The 16601-nt window shown below is 40.8% G+C and overlaps 1 protein-coding gene across 1 annotated transcript; it reads right to left on the bottom strand.

Moving 5' to 3' along the window:
- Positions 1-8637: 8637 nt before the first annotated feature.
- Positions 8638-15072, bottom strand: LOC120022331 (tumor necrosis factor receptor superfamily member 6B-like). The gene is made up of 5 exons (XM_038966226.1): positions 15064-15072; positions 14811-14912; positions 11382-11763; positions 9069-9251; positions 8638-8969 (listed from the first exon to the last, which is right to left on the bottom strand). The coding sequence occupies exons 1-5, from the start codon at positions 15070-15072 to the stop codon at positions 8638-8640; spliced, it is 1008 nt and encodes a 335-aa protein (XP_038822154.1).
- Between the last annotated feature and the right edge of the window lie 1529 nt (positions 15073-16601).

Below are 16601 nucleotides of genomic sequence, written 5' to 3' on the forward strand. Positions count from 1 at the left end.
GGACACTGTGTTAACTAACCTCCAGACGAGCTTCAATGCCATACAACTCCTTCCGTGGCCTCCAACTGCTCTTTCGTATCGTCTGAGATCAACTGCTCTTAAATGCAAGCAAAACTAAATGCATGCTCTTCAACCGATCGCTGGCTGCACCCGCCCGCCCGTCCAGCATCACTACTCTGGATGGTTCTGACTTAGGTATTTGTAGTTGTCTACATATTCTATTATCTGGTTAGACTGTAAACTCTCCTTCCAGACTCACATTAAGCATCTCCAATCCAAAATTAAATCTAGAATCGGCTTCCTATTTTGCAACAAAGCATCCTTCACTCATGCTGCCAAAGATACCCTCGTAAAACTGACCATCCTACCAATCCTTGACTTTGGCAATGTCATTTACAAAATAGCCTCCAACACTCGACTCAACAAATTGGATGCAGTCTATCACAGTGCCATCCATTTTGTCACCAAAGCCCCATATACTACTCACCACTGCGACCTGTACGCTCTCGTTGGTTGGCCCTCGCTTCATACTCGTCGCCAAACCCATTGGCTCCAGGTCATCTACAAGTCTCTGCTAGGTAAAGCCCCGCCTGAAGGAGATCCCACAGGCTTTGGTAGCGGGCCGTGTCAGTGGCACTGTATTGTCCTCAAAGCGAGCAAAAAAGTTGTTTAATTTGTCTGGGAGCAAGACGTCGATGTCCGCGACGGGGCTAGTTTTCTTTTTGTAAACCGTGATTGACTGTAGACCCTGCCACATACATTGTAGAATATTAGTGAAGACATCAAAACAATGGAATCATATAGTAACCAAAAAAGTGTTAAACAAATCTAAATATATTTGAGATTCTTCAAAGTAACCACCCTTTGCCTTGATGACAGCTTTGGACACCGTAGGCATTCTCACAACCAGCTTCATGAGGTAGTCACCTGGTATGCATTTTAATTAACAGGTGAGGCTCATTAGAAGTTAATTTGTGGAATTTCTTTCCTTCTTAATGCGTTTGAGCCAACCAGTTGTGTTGTGACAAGGTAGGGGTAGTATACAGATAATAGCCCTATTTGGTAAAAGACCAAGTCCATATTATGGCAAGAACAGCTCAAATAAGCAAAGAGAAACTACAGTCCATCATTAATTTAAGACATGAATGTCAGTCAATCCGGAACATTTCAAGAACTTTTAAAGTTTGATGAAACTGGCTCTCATGAGGACCGCCACAAGAAAGGAAGACCCAGAGTTACCTCTGCTGCAGAGGGTAAGTTCATTAGAGTTACCAGCCTCAGAAATAGCAGCCCAAATAAATTCTTCAGAGTTCAAGTAACCGACACATCTCCACATCAACTGTTCAGAGAAGATTGCGTGAATCAAGCCTTCAATTGCTGCAAAGAAACCACTACTAATGGACACCAATAAGAAGACGAGACCTGCTTTGCCCAAGAAACACGAGCAATGGACATTAGACCGGTGAAAATCTGTCCTTTGGTCTGATGAGTCCAAATGTGAGATTTTTGGTTCCAACCGCCATGTCTTTGTGAGACGCCGAATATGTGAACGGATGATCTCCGCATGTGATGGTGTGGGGGGTGCTTAACCAGTATGTCTACCACAGCATTCTGCAGCGATACGCCATTCCATCTGGTTTGCTCTTAGTCCCACTATCATTTGTTTTTGAACAGGACAGGCTGTGTAAGGGCTATTTGACCAAGAAGGCGAGTGATGCAGAACTGCATCAGATGACCTGGCCTCCATAATCACCTAACCTCAACCCAATTGAGATGGTTGGTACTACATGATTCCATATGTGTTATTTCATAGTTTTGAAGTATTCACTATTATTCTACAATGTAGAAAATAATAAAAAATAAAGAAAAACACTTGAATGAGTAGGTGTGTTCAAATGTTTGACTGGTACTGTATAAATTATTATGTATGAATATGAGTCCACCTCTCCTTGATGTACAAGATGTTTGTAATGTGATGTAATAGTTTATAGACACAGAGCCATATCTCTAGGGCTTTGGTTGGGTGAATGGCTATTGACATAAGCATACGCAACAGTCAAATCAGGTGGGATAATTTTTGCCCACATTTTTTTTATTCAAATTGGCACAATACACAAGACTGAAGTACTAGACACGACTGAGTTACTCAATTTCCTGCTAGGTGATCTTGAATTTCTCAAAGGTCATTGACCACCAGATTGCAGTATCAGATGTTGATGTGACAATCACTTCACATGCAGAATAAAACTTTTTTTCAATATTATTCTGTTCGGTACAATATCTTCAAATTTGGTATTTTATTAGGATCCCCATTAGCTGTTGTAAAAGCAGCAGCTACTCTTCCTGGGGTCCACACAAAACATGAAACAGAACATAATACAGAACATTAATAGAAAAGAACCGCTCAAGGACAGAACTACATACATTTTTTTTAAAGGCACACGTAGCCTACATATCAATGCATACACACACACACTATCTTGGTCAAATAGGGGAGAGGTGTTATGTTTATCTGTTTTTTGAAACCAGGTTTGCTGTTAATTTGAGCAAAATGAGATGGAATGGAGTTCCATACAATAATGGCTCTATATAACCAAGATGGCGTAGCAGTCGGACATGTGTTTTGTCTTGTCCTGTCCCGTGTAAATATCGTTTTTCCTTGTTTTTTTTGTTTTTTTAAACTCTCCTTCCAGACTCACATTAAGCATCTCCAATCCAAAATTAAATCTAGAAACGGCTTCCTATTTTGCAACAAAGCATCCTTCACTCATGCTGCCATAACATTCCCTCGTAAAACGGACCATCCTACCGATCCTTGACTTCGGCGATGTCATTTACAAAATAGCATCCAACACTCGACTCAGCAAATTGGATGCAGTATCTCACAGTGTCATCCATTTTGTAACCAAAGCCCCATATACTACCCACCACTGCGACCTGTATGCTCTCGTTGGCTGGCCCTCGCTTCATATCCGTCGCCAAACCCACTGGCTCCAGGTCATCTATAAGTCTTTGCTAGGTAAAGCCCCGCCTTATCTCAGCTCGCTGGTCACCATAGTAGCCCCCACCTGCAGAACTCGCTCCAGCAGGTATATTTCACTGGTCACCCCCAAAGCCAATTCCTCCTTCGGCTGCCTTTCCTTCCATTTCTCTGCTGCCAATGACTGGAACGAACTGCAAAAATCACTGAAGCTGGAGACACATATCTCCCTCACTAGCTTTAAGCACCAGCTCATAGATCACTGCACCTGTACATAGCCAATCTGTAAATAGCCCATCCAACTACCTCATCACCATATTGTTATTTATTTTGCTCTTTTGCACCCCAGTACCGCTACTTGCACACTCATCTTCTGCACATCTATCACCCCAGTGTTTAATTAGCCATACTGTAATACTTTTGCCACTATGGCCTATTTATTGCCTCACCCCCCTTATCCTACCTCATTTGCACACACTGTATATAGATGTTCTCTATTGTATTATTGACTGTATGTTTGTTTATTCCATGTGTAACTCTGTGTTGTTTGTGTCGCACTGCTTTGCTTTATCTTGGCCAGGTCACAGTTGTAAATGAGAACTTGTTCTCATCTAGCCTATCTGGTTAAATAAAGGTCAAATAAAACATATAATACTGTATGCTTTCTTGAATTTGGGGACTGTGAAATGACCCCTGGTGGCATGTCTGGTGGGGTAAGGGTGTGTGTCAGAGCTGTGTGTAAGTTGACTATTCAAACCGTTTTGGGATTTTCAACACAATGTTTCATATAAAAAGAAGAAATTGTGGAACTCATTAGAAATAGATGATAAAAGCACAGAGTTTTTTCAATGGTTTCATAGAATGGTAATTTCTAAGTAATCAAAGCCAGGCAAACTCTTCAATTTGCGTAGAAGGGTATGGTTTGTGTTTTTTATGGGCAGCAGGTGAGTTAATATATTTAGATCACATTTCTGGTGTACGTTGGTAAAATGTTTTGTTTATTAGGGTGGTTTCTATTTTTGAAGTTACATCTACTCAGCATGCACCTCTAGTCAAATTAACTTTTGCGAAGTAATTTGCATAGACTGAATGCTCTGTCAGGTATGCGCTGGGAAAACCCAGCCTGGTCTCATGAGATCATGTTGAGAAACCAGACAACCCCATTCAGGTAAAATGCTTTTGTGTCAGCAGCATTCATGTCGTACTGTACTGTCTCTGTACATATAGTAAAAACATCTGCATCAAATATTTACTAAACAAATGCATGGTTGGCTTCGTGCGGTGTCTGTTTTCAGAACAAGAACAGCACAGAACTGATAAAACAGAACTGCGCTAGGCTATGTAATAGCTATGTTAACAAAATGCAAAATAGAACACTTTGCATGATACACTACACTTACAGTGCATTCGGAAAGTATTCAGACGCCTTGACTTTATTGCATTGGCCTTCTTATCAGTCAACTGGACAATACTGGAAAGTGTGTAAACCGTAGTGCTTCAGCATGGACATTTGGTTAAGGGACTTCATGGACGTATTGACTATGGAACGAGTGGCATCGGCCCTCCAGAGCTATGAAAATGGCCTAGAGGGTATTTGGGACGTTATAAGAACTTAGGTGAATGGCAGTGAATAGTACTTGGGAGCATAGACCAGAAGCCCTCCAGTTACCAGTTCAGTTCTCACTTTTATCGACCGGCACTGGGCTTGAACCTTCCGGCTACTGATCCGCCTCTCTAATCTTCCTAAACCTAGAGAGGGACCAGGCTCTGAGGGGAGCCCAGTCCTCTTCTGGCTGTGCCAGGTGGAGATTATATGAGTACATGGCCGTTGAGGCCAGATCGTTCTTTAAGATGTTCAAAGATTCATAGATGATCAGCAGGGTCAAATAATAATCACAGTGGTTGTAGAGGGTGCAACAGGTCTGCACCTCAGGAGTAAATGTCACTTGACTTTTCATAGCTGAGCATTCAGAGGTCAAGACAGCAGGTGAGACAGGGAGGGAGAAAGAGAGAGAGAGGGTCGAACAGCAGGTCCAGGACAAGGTAGCAGGTCTGATGAACAGGTCAGGGTTCTATAGCCGTAGGCAAAACAGCAGAAACTGGATCAGCAGCACGACCAGGTGGACTGGGGACAGCCAGGAGTCATCAGGCCAGATAGTCCTGAGGCAAGGTCCTAGGGCTCAGTCCTCTGGGAGAGGAGAGACTTGAGAGAGAGATTTGAGAAAGATATTTATAGAGAGCTATTTATAACCGGTCAGACATTTCCAGTTGATCACTAGGCCATGTTAGTTAGGCTAACCAGCTATCTAAATCTTGTAGTTATCATGGCCAGGGGCCTCAACCCCTGGGGGCCCACATTTGATTTTGTTAGGTCACTCAAGTATCATATGAACGCACATAAGACATGGCAAAATGTGTAGAATTGCAGCAGATTAGCTATAAAACTGCAATGTTTTCTCTCCGCCCCATGGTAAAATGTGTAGAATTGCAGTGAATTAGCTTTAAAACAAGCGAACAAGAGGGTTGGGAACAGTTTGGGGTCGCATGGGTTGTGAGGTGGAGGTTTGTTACTACGCCGATAAATGACAATATCCATCCGGAACTTACCCATCTAGGAAATGTGCGTGACCGGAGCTTCTCAAATAATATTTGCGTACCCTTGCTCCAGGTCCACAGATGCTCTTGTTTTGTTATATTTAATGAACACTTTAGCCTCTTTGACACTTCTCAGCAGTGGATAATCCAGTTTCACTGTTCACCGGCCTTTATTTAAGGTAGTAGGCCTGCACATGCTGTCTCATGCACATGTACACACAGAGCAAAGCAATGAGACCTTTTTATGGGTAGAAGGAAAAAGGAAATAGGAGCTTCACTGTCTCTGGGGACATTTCCTTTTTCCTTCTACCCAATAAAAGGCCTCATTGCTTTGCTCTGTGTGTACATGTGCATGAGACAGCATGTGCAGGCCTACTACCTTAAATAAAGGCCGGTGTTGTGATACAGTACCTGCGTAACGCACACTCCCTTATTCGCTCATAAGAAGAGAATGTTGTCAAGCACTGTCAGTTAGCGTCACTGATATTGCCAAATACATGTCTGTGTAACATGGATAACATTGTGCACTGTCAGTGATGATGACCATGACTGGTGAACATGTGGTGTACTACCTTAAAAGGATTGGTATGTACTGTATGTGGTCTATCACACAAAAAGTGGTCGTGATGAAGCCTGATAAAACGGAAAGGTACCTGATGAACAGGTGATGAACAGGTGATGACTAAGCAAATACTACAACACTGTGTTGAGTATTTATTTGCTAGGTGGTCACTGTGCACTCGGTGACGAACATGGAGGAGCTGTTCTTTAAAACTTGAACGTTTAGAAGAAGCTAACCTCTGTAAGCCTATAGCTCGGGTTATTGTCTGTAGCCTAGGAAGAAGTGATAACCTAGATAATACTGTATTAACAGTTTGGGTTATTGACTGGATTATTTGATTGCGGATTGTTTGTGTAAATGGAGAGTTTGTTATTTGAGTGGAGAAAGCACTGTGCTCATGTCAATGCCAGCGTTATTAAATTGAAAACCTTCAGCTGAAATAATCATTTCAACTCTTCCCAATCCATTTGTGTATGTTGAATTGTTTGAATTGACTACACATTCCAAGGGTAAGACTCCATGAGAAATGACACTAGCAGATCAGAAACGTGTACTGTAAAGTGTATCTATGTCATGTAGAAAAACAATATAGCTACTTTGAAGTGTAGAGAGACGTTTATGTAAGAGTAGACAAAAGTGCTTGTGTCTCACATGAACAATTACATGAAAAGGACGTTTAAGCAAGAATAACCTTTTATTGCAAAAAGCATTTCAAGACTTCATGCTATACTATTAGAATGTTGTATATTTCATTTAAATATTATGTAACAGTCCATATATTAGAAGTTAAATACACATTTTCATTCTGCAACAATTGAATTTTCTATATCTATAAAGTGTGCCTTTTTTTTAATCTTTCTTAAAATGCAACAAAATCACAAAACGCCAACATGATGTGTGTGTTTGAATGTGTAATCATTGACTGCCACAGAGGTCAGTAGAAACATGCAATCAATGAACGATAGGTCTAGATCAGGAGTCCCCAGTTACATATAAATAAAGGTATACCCAAATGCGCTTCAGCCCAGTTTAAACGAAAAGGCTGGTTTGTTCCGTCAATAAATCTATCAAATTTACGCAGAAACAGAATGCTCCTTTTTGTTGTTGTTATTCTGCCGGATAGTCCCCAGTATGCTGGGGTAAGGAATGTTTTTTTGGGATAGTTAGAAATCATTTGTAAACTGCAAAATGACCACAAGAATCCCAAACAGATATAGTATTTGACAAAAACAGAATACTTTCAAACCTTGATTACATTAGGATATGATCTTACATGCCTCTATTTATGCATATGAATACTTGGGAACATACACTACATGACCAAAAGTATGTCGACACCTGCTTGTTGAACATCTAATTCCAAAATCATGGGCATTAATATGGAGTTGGTCCCCCTTTTGCTGCTATAACAGCCTCTACTCTTCTGGGAAGAGTGAAGAGGCGACTCCAGGATGCTGGCCTTCTAGGCAGAGTTCCTATGTCCAGTGTCTGTGTTCTTTTGCCCATCTTAATCTTTTCTTTTTATTGGCCAGATTGAGATATGGCTTTTTCTTTGCAACTCCGCCTAGAAGGCCAGCATCCCAGAGTCGCCTCTTCACTGTTGACGTTGAGACTGGTGTTTTGCGGGTACTATTTAATGAAGCTGCCAGTTGAGGATCTGTGAGGTGTCTGTTCTCAAACGCTAATGTACTTGTCCTCTTGCTCAGTTGTGCACCGGGGCCTCCCACTCCTCTTTCTATTCTGGTTAGAACCAGTTTGCGCTGTTCTGCGAAGGGAGTAGTACACAGCATTGTACGAGATCTTAGGTTTCATGGCAATTTCTCATATGGAATAGCCTTCATTTCTCAGAACAAGAATAGACTGACGAGTTTCAGAAGATATTTCTTTGTTTCTGCCCATTTTGAGCCTGTAATCAAATGCTGATGCTCCAGAAACTCAACTAGTCTACAGAAGGCCGGTTTTATTGCTTCTTTAAATCAGAACAACAGTTTTCAGCTGTGCTAACATAATTGCGAAAGGGTTTTCTAATGATCAATCAGCCTTTTAAAATTATAAACTTGGATTAACTTACACAACATGCCATTGGAACACAGGAGTGATGGTTGCTGATAATGGACCTCTGTACGCCTATGTAGATATTCCATTTTAAAAAATCAGCCGTCTCCAGTTACAATAGTCATTTACAACATTAATGTCTACACTGTATTTCTGATAAATTGATGTTATTTTAATGGACAAAAAATGTGCTTCTTTCAAAAACAAGGACATTTAAGTGACCCCAAAATAAATATATATATATATATAGATTTATGATAATTCTCCTAATTTTTTACTTTTTTTGCTCAGAAGACTTGGGAGGCCAAATAAAATCACGGCCACATATTGGGGAACCCTGGTCTAGACTGCATAGCCCACGAACCATTTTAAAATGGACAACTTGCTTTTTCCTGTCAAGATATGTTATTAAGAAGATGGGGATGAGAGGCTACTTTAACCCATTTTAGGCTACTTCAACTAACCCTTCACAGAGTTTGAATTGTTGGTCTATATATTTCAGTTTAAGCTCTAGTTTGTCTGCTGCATTGTGGGCCCCTGTCTTCCTTAACATCTCTGGAAGTTTCCTAACTTGGTCTTTCCCTGCACCTTGGTCCCAACTGTTCATAAAGTCTCCTAGACCCCTCCTAGAAAGTTTCATGACTGTTCCTCGGAGCGGTTTCTTGCCTCCCTCTTGTGGCAGCCTCATCGCTAACCGACGTATTCTCTTAATGCCCATCTTCTGGTGAAGTTGAGTGAAGAACGCAGGAAGGATTTCCTGCAGATATCCAGCTCCATCTGAAGAAAAAATAAACATGGTTGAGAAACTTAAACTCAATTGAGGCCACAAATGATTAGTCTTTCAGTATAGATATTGTTATTCATAATGTGTTTTACCACGAGTTTTGAGGTCATCACATGAGGCACACAGTGTATCGTGCCAGCCCCTGCCTTTCAGCACCACGCGCAGTCCACCAGCTTCGCAGTTTGAGTGGGCAACACAGATTGCTTTTGCCGAGGAAACGTTAGAATAGAATCCGGGTTGACACTGCACACATTCTGTATCTTGTTGTGGTGTACCTGAGGAAATGTTTTGATGTGTATGCCACAATATTTATCTCAACATTTATTTTAAAGCAATTCATTGAGGAACACAATCCATTTAAGATTTGATTATGGCATTTGATACATGCTAAACGGGGGGGGGGACTGATTTGCATGGGGAATTGATAAAACATTGCTAATATTTGCTAATTGTTTGCAGTGGCTAGTTTAACAAACCCGAAGTGTGTTTTGCAGTCACTACTTATCCATATGTTGCATTAGACTGCTATAATGCTATCTACATACAGTGCATTTGGGAAGTATGCAGACCCCTTGACTTTTTCCACATTTTGTTACATTACAACCTTATTCTAAAATGTATTAAATAAAACATTTTCCTCATCAATCTACACACAATACCTACCCCATGATGACAAAGTGAAAACAGGTTTTTAGAAATGTTTGCAAATGTATTAACAATAAAAACAGATACCTTATTTACATAAGTATTCAGACCCTTTGCTATGAGACTTGAAATTGAGCTCAGGTGCATCCTGTTTCTATTGATCATCCTTGAGATGTTTCTACAACTTGATTGGAGTCCACCTGTGGTAAATTCAATTGATTGGACATTATTTAAAAGAAACACACCTGTCTATATAAGGTCCCACAGTTGACAGTGCATGTCAGAGCAAAAACCAAGCCATGAGGTCGAAAGAATTGTCCGTAGAGCGCCGAGACAGGATTGTGTCGAGGCACAGATCTGGGGAAGGGTACCAAAACATTTCTGCAGTATTGAAGGTCCCCAAGAACACAGTGGCCGCCATCATTCTTAAATGGAAGAAGTTTGGAACCACCAACACTCTTCCTAGAACTGGCCGACAGGCCTAACTGAGCAATCAGGGGAGAAGGGCCTTGGTCAGTGAGGTGACCAAGAACCCGATGGCCACTCAAAGAGCTCCAGAGTTCCTCTGTGGAGGTGGGCGAACCTTCCATAAGGACAACCATCTCTGCAGCACTCCACCAATCAGGCCTTTGTGGTAGACTGGCCAGACGGAAGCCACTCCTCAGTAAAAGACACATGACAGCCCACTTGGAGTTTGACAAAAGGTACCTAAAGGACTCTCAGACCATGAGAAACAAGATTCTCTGATCTGATGAACCCAAGATTGAACTCTGACCTGAATGCCAAGCGTCATGTCTGGAGGAAACCTGGCACCATCCCTACGGTGAAGCATGGTGGTGGCAGCATCATGCTATGGGGATGTTTTCAGCAGCAGAGACTGGGTCACTACTCAGGATCGAGGGAAAGCTGAACGGAGCAAAGTACAGAGAGATCCTTGATGAAAACCTGCTCCTGAGCGCTCAGGACCTCAGACTGGGGGTGAAGGTTCACCTTCCAACAGGACAACGACCCTAAGCACATATCCAAGACAATGCAAGAGTGGCTTCGGGACAAGTCTCAATGTCCTTGAGTGGCTTAGCCAGAGCCCAGACTTGAACCCGATCAAACATCTCTGGAGAGACCTGAAAATAGCTGTGCAGCAACGCTCCACATCCAACCTGACAGAGCTTGAGAGGATCTGCAGAGAAGAATGGGAGAAACTCCAAATACAGGTGTGCCAAGCTTGTAGCATTATACACAAGAAGACTCAAGGCTGTAATAGCTGCCAAAGGTGCTTCAACAAAGTACTGAGTAAAGGGTCAGAATACTTATGTAAATGTGATATTTATTTTTTATTTTTGCAAAAATATCTAAACCTGTTTCTGCTCATCATTATGGGGTAATGTGTGTAGATTGATGAGAAGAAAAAAAAAATGTAATCAATTTTAGAATAAGGCTGTAACATAACAAAATGTGGAAAAAGTCAAGGGGTCTGAATACTTTCCGAATGCACTGTAAAATAATTGAAGTATTCCTTAAATTCGCCTTAATTAGCAAATTTGGTATTGATACCAAATGCCATTTTTCTCTTTTTACAATCCAAACAAAGACAAACGCAGTCAGAATAATACTGAGACATGTGAACATTCAATGTATGCATATGGAACTATCGACTATTATGATTAAAACACTTTGTTATCATAGACTTAAGTGGAAATAGTCATTTCTCGTAGGCCTATTATTTTTTCCCGTGCGTATAACTGGCTATTTTTTAGTCATACCTGTAGTATTCGCTCCATAACCAGGGGGGCATTCTTTATGTTTGATGCATGCTTCGTATCTCTTGTTGAAGTAGTAACCCTCCTTGCACTCGCACTCGCAGTTGTTGGATGGAGAACACTCCTGCTTGACAACCTGGTTCTCGGCGCACATGCTGCAGCGCAGGCACATGGAGATGTGGTTCCAAAATTCTGTGTATGCCCCTTTGGGACATTTCGCACAGTCGCTCTTTCGGGTGGCACTGCAGGGCGCGCGGAGGTACGTTCCAGATGGACAGCGATCACACACTAACGAACGACCGGAGTACGGATCATCTTTTTTGAAAGTTTGGGCGTGAAGTGCCATACTGGCATCAGCACTGACTAGCATCACCGTAAAAAAGAGCTGTGAAGAAAGAACAGACAGGTTGTCATTCAGTTTGTTTATAAAGAATTCGGTTCACAATTTCATATTCAGTTAATTGCAATGAACTAAAAACACCGTTTTCAATACAGACTAAACATATGTTTCCACATACCATCATTGTGTAGGCTAATGCAGTTCTCCTTGGATTCAAAAGGATGCTTTCTTTCTTTGGTCCAGAGACGAGTCCGGCTATTTAAGCGCGCGCCTACAAGCGCATTGAGCGTGGGCGTCACTGCGGTTGGTTTTAACGGAACCTATTTTACTTATCAATTAAACGTGTTGACGTGGATATCTGTAACCTATTTTAGGATTCTGCTCAATCTATAACATTCATCGAAAGAAATATAAAGGTAATTTCCTATTGAGATGACACATCCAGCGTTTATCCTAACGCAGGAACCATACGTGATGGTAGGTAGGCTATTCATGGAATCATGCATTAATTGCACTGATAGGAAAGTCTGGTTCTGGTTCTCGTTAGTCTATTCATTGGAGGAAATCTCACTATAAGATACCAGGAAATGCCAAAGAACATATTCCTGCTTCCTGATGCATATTTGCTATTAGCCTAGAAACCGGGTTGGTGTGTGACTGCCGTCAAAGGAAGTAGATCAAAGTGCAGCGTGTTGAGCGTACATATTCCTTTGATTTAGAAATGATGCCGACAAAAACAATAAACAATACAAAACAACCGTGAAGCTTAAGGGCTATGTGCCACAAAGTTAACTTCCCACAAAGAAAGGAGGGAAAAGGGCTACCTAAGTATGGTTCCCAATCAGAGACAACATAGATTTAGATTGAGAACCATACCCAGCCAAAACATAGAAATACAAAATCATAGAAAACAAAAACATAGAATGCCACCCCAAATCACACCCTGACCAAACCAAATAGAGACATAAAAAGGCTCTCTAAGGTCAGGGCGTGACATGGTGAGGTTACTTTCTAAATGTAACATGTTAGTTAGTAGTTACCTGTCCAAAACTGTAATCAGTAAAGTAACTTTTGGATTACCCAGACTCAGTTAACACACTGATTACTTTCAGTTACTTTTGGCTTACTTTATCCTTAAGAAGCATTAGAAGAAGACAAAATGTAACCATCAAACGCATTTGGTGTGTCATCATAGTGGTCTCTAACAGGTGCTCAGATTTCCTTAGGTGGAACAAACTTGAACTTGCACTTTTTTTCAATGCTAACTTGAATGTCATTAACAAAACAGATTGGTGTCATAATGTGTATATATATTTTTTCACTAACATAATTTCTGTATTTAAAAGTAATCCAAGAAGTAATCATCTAGTTTTTCAAAGTATCTTTAATCTGATTGCAATATTTTAGCTGGTAATGTAACTGATTACAGTTAGTTTTTGTATTACATTTTTTGTACTTACCAAACCTGAAAGACATACAGTACCAGTCAAAAGTTTGGACACACCTACTCATTTTGGGGGGTTTCTTAATTTTTTACTATTTTCTACATTGTAGAATAGTGAAGACATCACAAATATGAAATAGCACATATGGAATCATGTAGTAAGCAAAAAAGTGTTAAACAAATCAAAATACATGTTATATTTGAGATTCTTCGAAGTAGGCACCCTTTGCCTTGATGACAGCTTTGCACACTCTTGGCATTCTCTCAACCAGCTTCATGAGGTAGTCAACTGGAATGCATTTAATTTGTGGAATTTCTTTCCCTCTTAATGCGTTTGAGCCAATCCGTTGTGTTGTGACAAGGTAGGGATGGTTTACAGAAGTTAGCCCTATTTGGTAAAAGAGTCCATATTATTAACAATATTATGGCAAGAACAGCTCAAATAAGCAAAAAGAAATGACAGTCCATCATTACTGTAAGACATGAAGGTCAGTGAATCCTGAAAATGTCAAGAACTTTGAAAGTTTCTTCAAGTGCAGTTGCAAAAACCATCAAGCGCTATGATGAAACTGGCTCTCATGAGGACCGCCACAGAAAAGGAAGACCCAGAGTTACCTCTGCTGCAGAGGATAAGTTCATTAGTGTTAACTGCACCTCAGATTGCACGCCAAATGAATGTTTCACAGAGTTCAAGTAACAGACATCTCAACATCAACTGTTCAGAGGAGACTGCGTGAATCAGGCCTTCATGGTCAAATTGCTGCAAAGAAACCACTACTAAAGGACACCAATAAGAACAAAATACTTGCTTGGGCCAAGAAACACAAGCAATGGACATTAGACTGGTGGAAATCTGTCCTTTTGTCTGATGAGTCCAAATTTGAGATTTTTGGTTCCAACCGCTGTGTCTTTGTGAGACGCAGAGTAGGTGAACGGATGATCTCCGCATGTGTGGTTCCCACCGTGATTCATGGAGGAGGAGGTGTGATGGTGTGGGGTTGCTTTGCTGGTGAGACTGTCTGATTTATTTATAATTCAAGGCACACTTAACCAGCATGGCTACCACAGCATTCTGCAGCGATACGCCATCCCATCTAGTCTGTGCTTAGATGGACTATCATTAGTTTTTCAACAGGACAATGACCTCCAGGCTGTGTAAGGGCTATCTGACCAAGGAGAGTGATGGAGTGCTGCATCAGATGAACTGCCCTCCACAATCACCTGACCTCAACCAAATTGAGATGGTTTGGGATGAGTTGGACCGCTGGGAAAAGCAGCCAACATGTGCTCAGCATATGTGGGAACTCCTTCAAGACTTTTGGAAAAGCATTCCTCATGAAGCTGGTTGAGAGAATGCCAAGAGTGTGAAAAGCTGTCATCAAGGCAAAGGGTGGCTACTTTGAAGATTCTCAAATGTAAAATGTACTTTTTTTGGTTACTACATGATTCCATATATGTTATTTCACAGTTTTTTAATGTCTTCACTATTATTCTACAATGTAGGAGATAGTAAAATTAAGAAAAACCCTTAAATGAGTAGGTGTGTCCAAACTTTTGACTGGTACTGTACATTAGAAAAATAATTGTTCACCCATATGCAAAACTTCTACCTTTTGAAAGTTCCACGTGGATGTCTTCTTCAGCTGACCCTTGACAGGAAGACTTTCACAGCTCTCTGGTCCATCTGGGTGAAGTAACTGATGTTGCCCAGGCTGCTATACTTGGGCTGCATCCTCACAGTGGGCCACACCTGCAGACAGCAGAAAAAGGTCAACACTAGGCAGCAGTTGTACATACCCGTACATTTGACCCAGAGTTTTTCATGAGCCTCACCTGAGCTGTGGGTTTTCTTCCTTTGCAAAACTCATGGGTTGTTAGACACTGACTAGTTTACGGATTACCAGCGGCATACTGTACCCTCTTCTTAGATGGTCTGTTCATTGTAATTAATCTCTGACAATGTCCCAGAGGTCTTTATTTTAATTGGTGCTTTGGGGGTCATTTTAATTAACGTGCAATGCAATGCAGAACAACAAGTTGTCATTGCATTGTCTGTTTGTGCAGGATGAGTCTTCCATTTCAAAGGCAATAGTTAAAACGATAGATCACACAAATCCATCAACAACACAAATAGACAAATTGTTTTATTGGGTGTTTGTTTGTGCCAAAAACAATACCAATTTCATGGCAATGCCTCACCATTTGAAGTTCCACACAGTATGACTGTGCTAAGTGCCTTTATTGGCATTTTCCATAAAACACTTTTAAACAATCTTTCGCTGTATTTATTTTCAAAAGTGCTGATGTAAATGGAAACAATTATTTGGCATAGGATAATGAACAAATCATTCCTCAAGTATGCCCAACAGACTTTCCTATTGCAAAAACACATTTGTGTCCACAACTATATTTGATTCCATTGGTGACTCCGGAGAAGACCTTTCTCAGGTACTTAACCGTTATTTGATTACACACACATGTGCATTGCCCTAATTTGGATGACAAACTGACCAATTAAATAAAAAGCCTGTAAAACGAGGTTTACATGAAGTCTGGAAGGTTTATGAGGAACCTTCATAGGTACGGCTGGTGAAAATGCCATTTGTTTTATTGCAGTTGATCCTCAACTTGTGAACTCAGAGTCTTCAAACTGTAAACATTTGGACAACATTGAGAACCCGGGTTAAGCTGTAAGTATAAAGTATGCTACACTGTAAGAGTATGCATATCTGTTACACAACTCAGTGCAGCCATATTGGCTGTTTACCATGTTATTGTATAAGAACCAACTGTACTGTAAAACCAGGGTCATGTTCAGTTGAGAAAAAACATTTGACAAAAAGTAGCAGTATTTACTGTAAAATAGAACAAAGATTTTTGTTTTCCATTGCAAAACATTTTGTCATGCTTTGCCCTTCTATACACAACCCCGGTGAATGGATTCTATAGCCAATCGTCCCAGCAGCAGAGAGCGAAGGATGGTCTGATTGCACAATGTGAGATCTGTGTCAGCAGATAAGGTGTGTGTTCTGGGCCCGATCCAATTTTTGTTGCCATTTATTTACACCTTAATCTCCACCTCCATCATTTCCTTCTGTTCCGTCATTTACGATCAGCTTCGATCAGCGTCATTTCCATTTTTAAAGTGAAATATCAAATGTCATCCACTTTTAGCCTCAGGATATAAATTGAGGTATTACATACATCAATGGTTACTACATTTGAATGACATTGAAAAAAGGGCCTTCCAATGTCCACTCAAAATCAAAAGGATAAATCAATTACAATACACATACCTACTGTACATTCTTCCTGGGTAATGCAAAATATATTGACTATGTGATGTCCCTGCTCTTTGACTGTCCTTTTAACCTCAAAATATGGCTAACATAGTCCAAGACTAAAGTCAGAAAGAGGAATTTTTGCATGACAACTTCCA

Source organism: Salvelinus namaycush, chromosome 27, assembly GCF_016432855.1.
Source record: "Salvelinus namaycush isolate Seneca chromosome 27, SaNama_1.0, whole genome shotgun sequence".
Taxonomy (NCBI): Eukaryota; Metazoa; Chordata; class Actinopteri; order Salmoniformes; family Salmonidae; genus Salvelinus; species Salvelinus namaycush.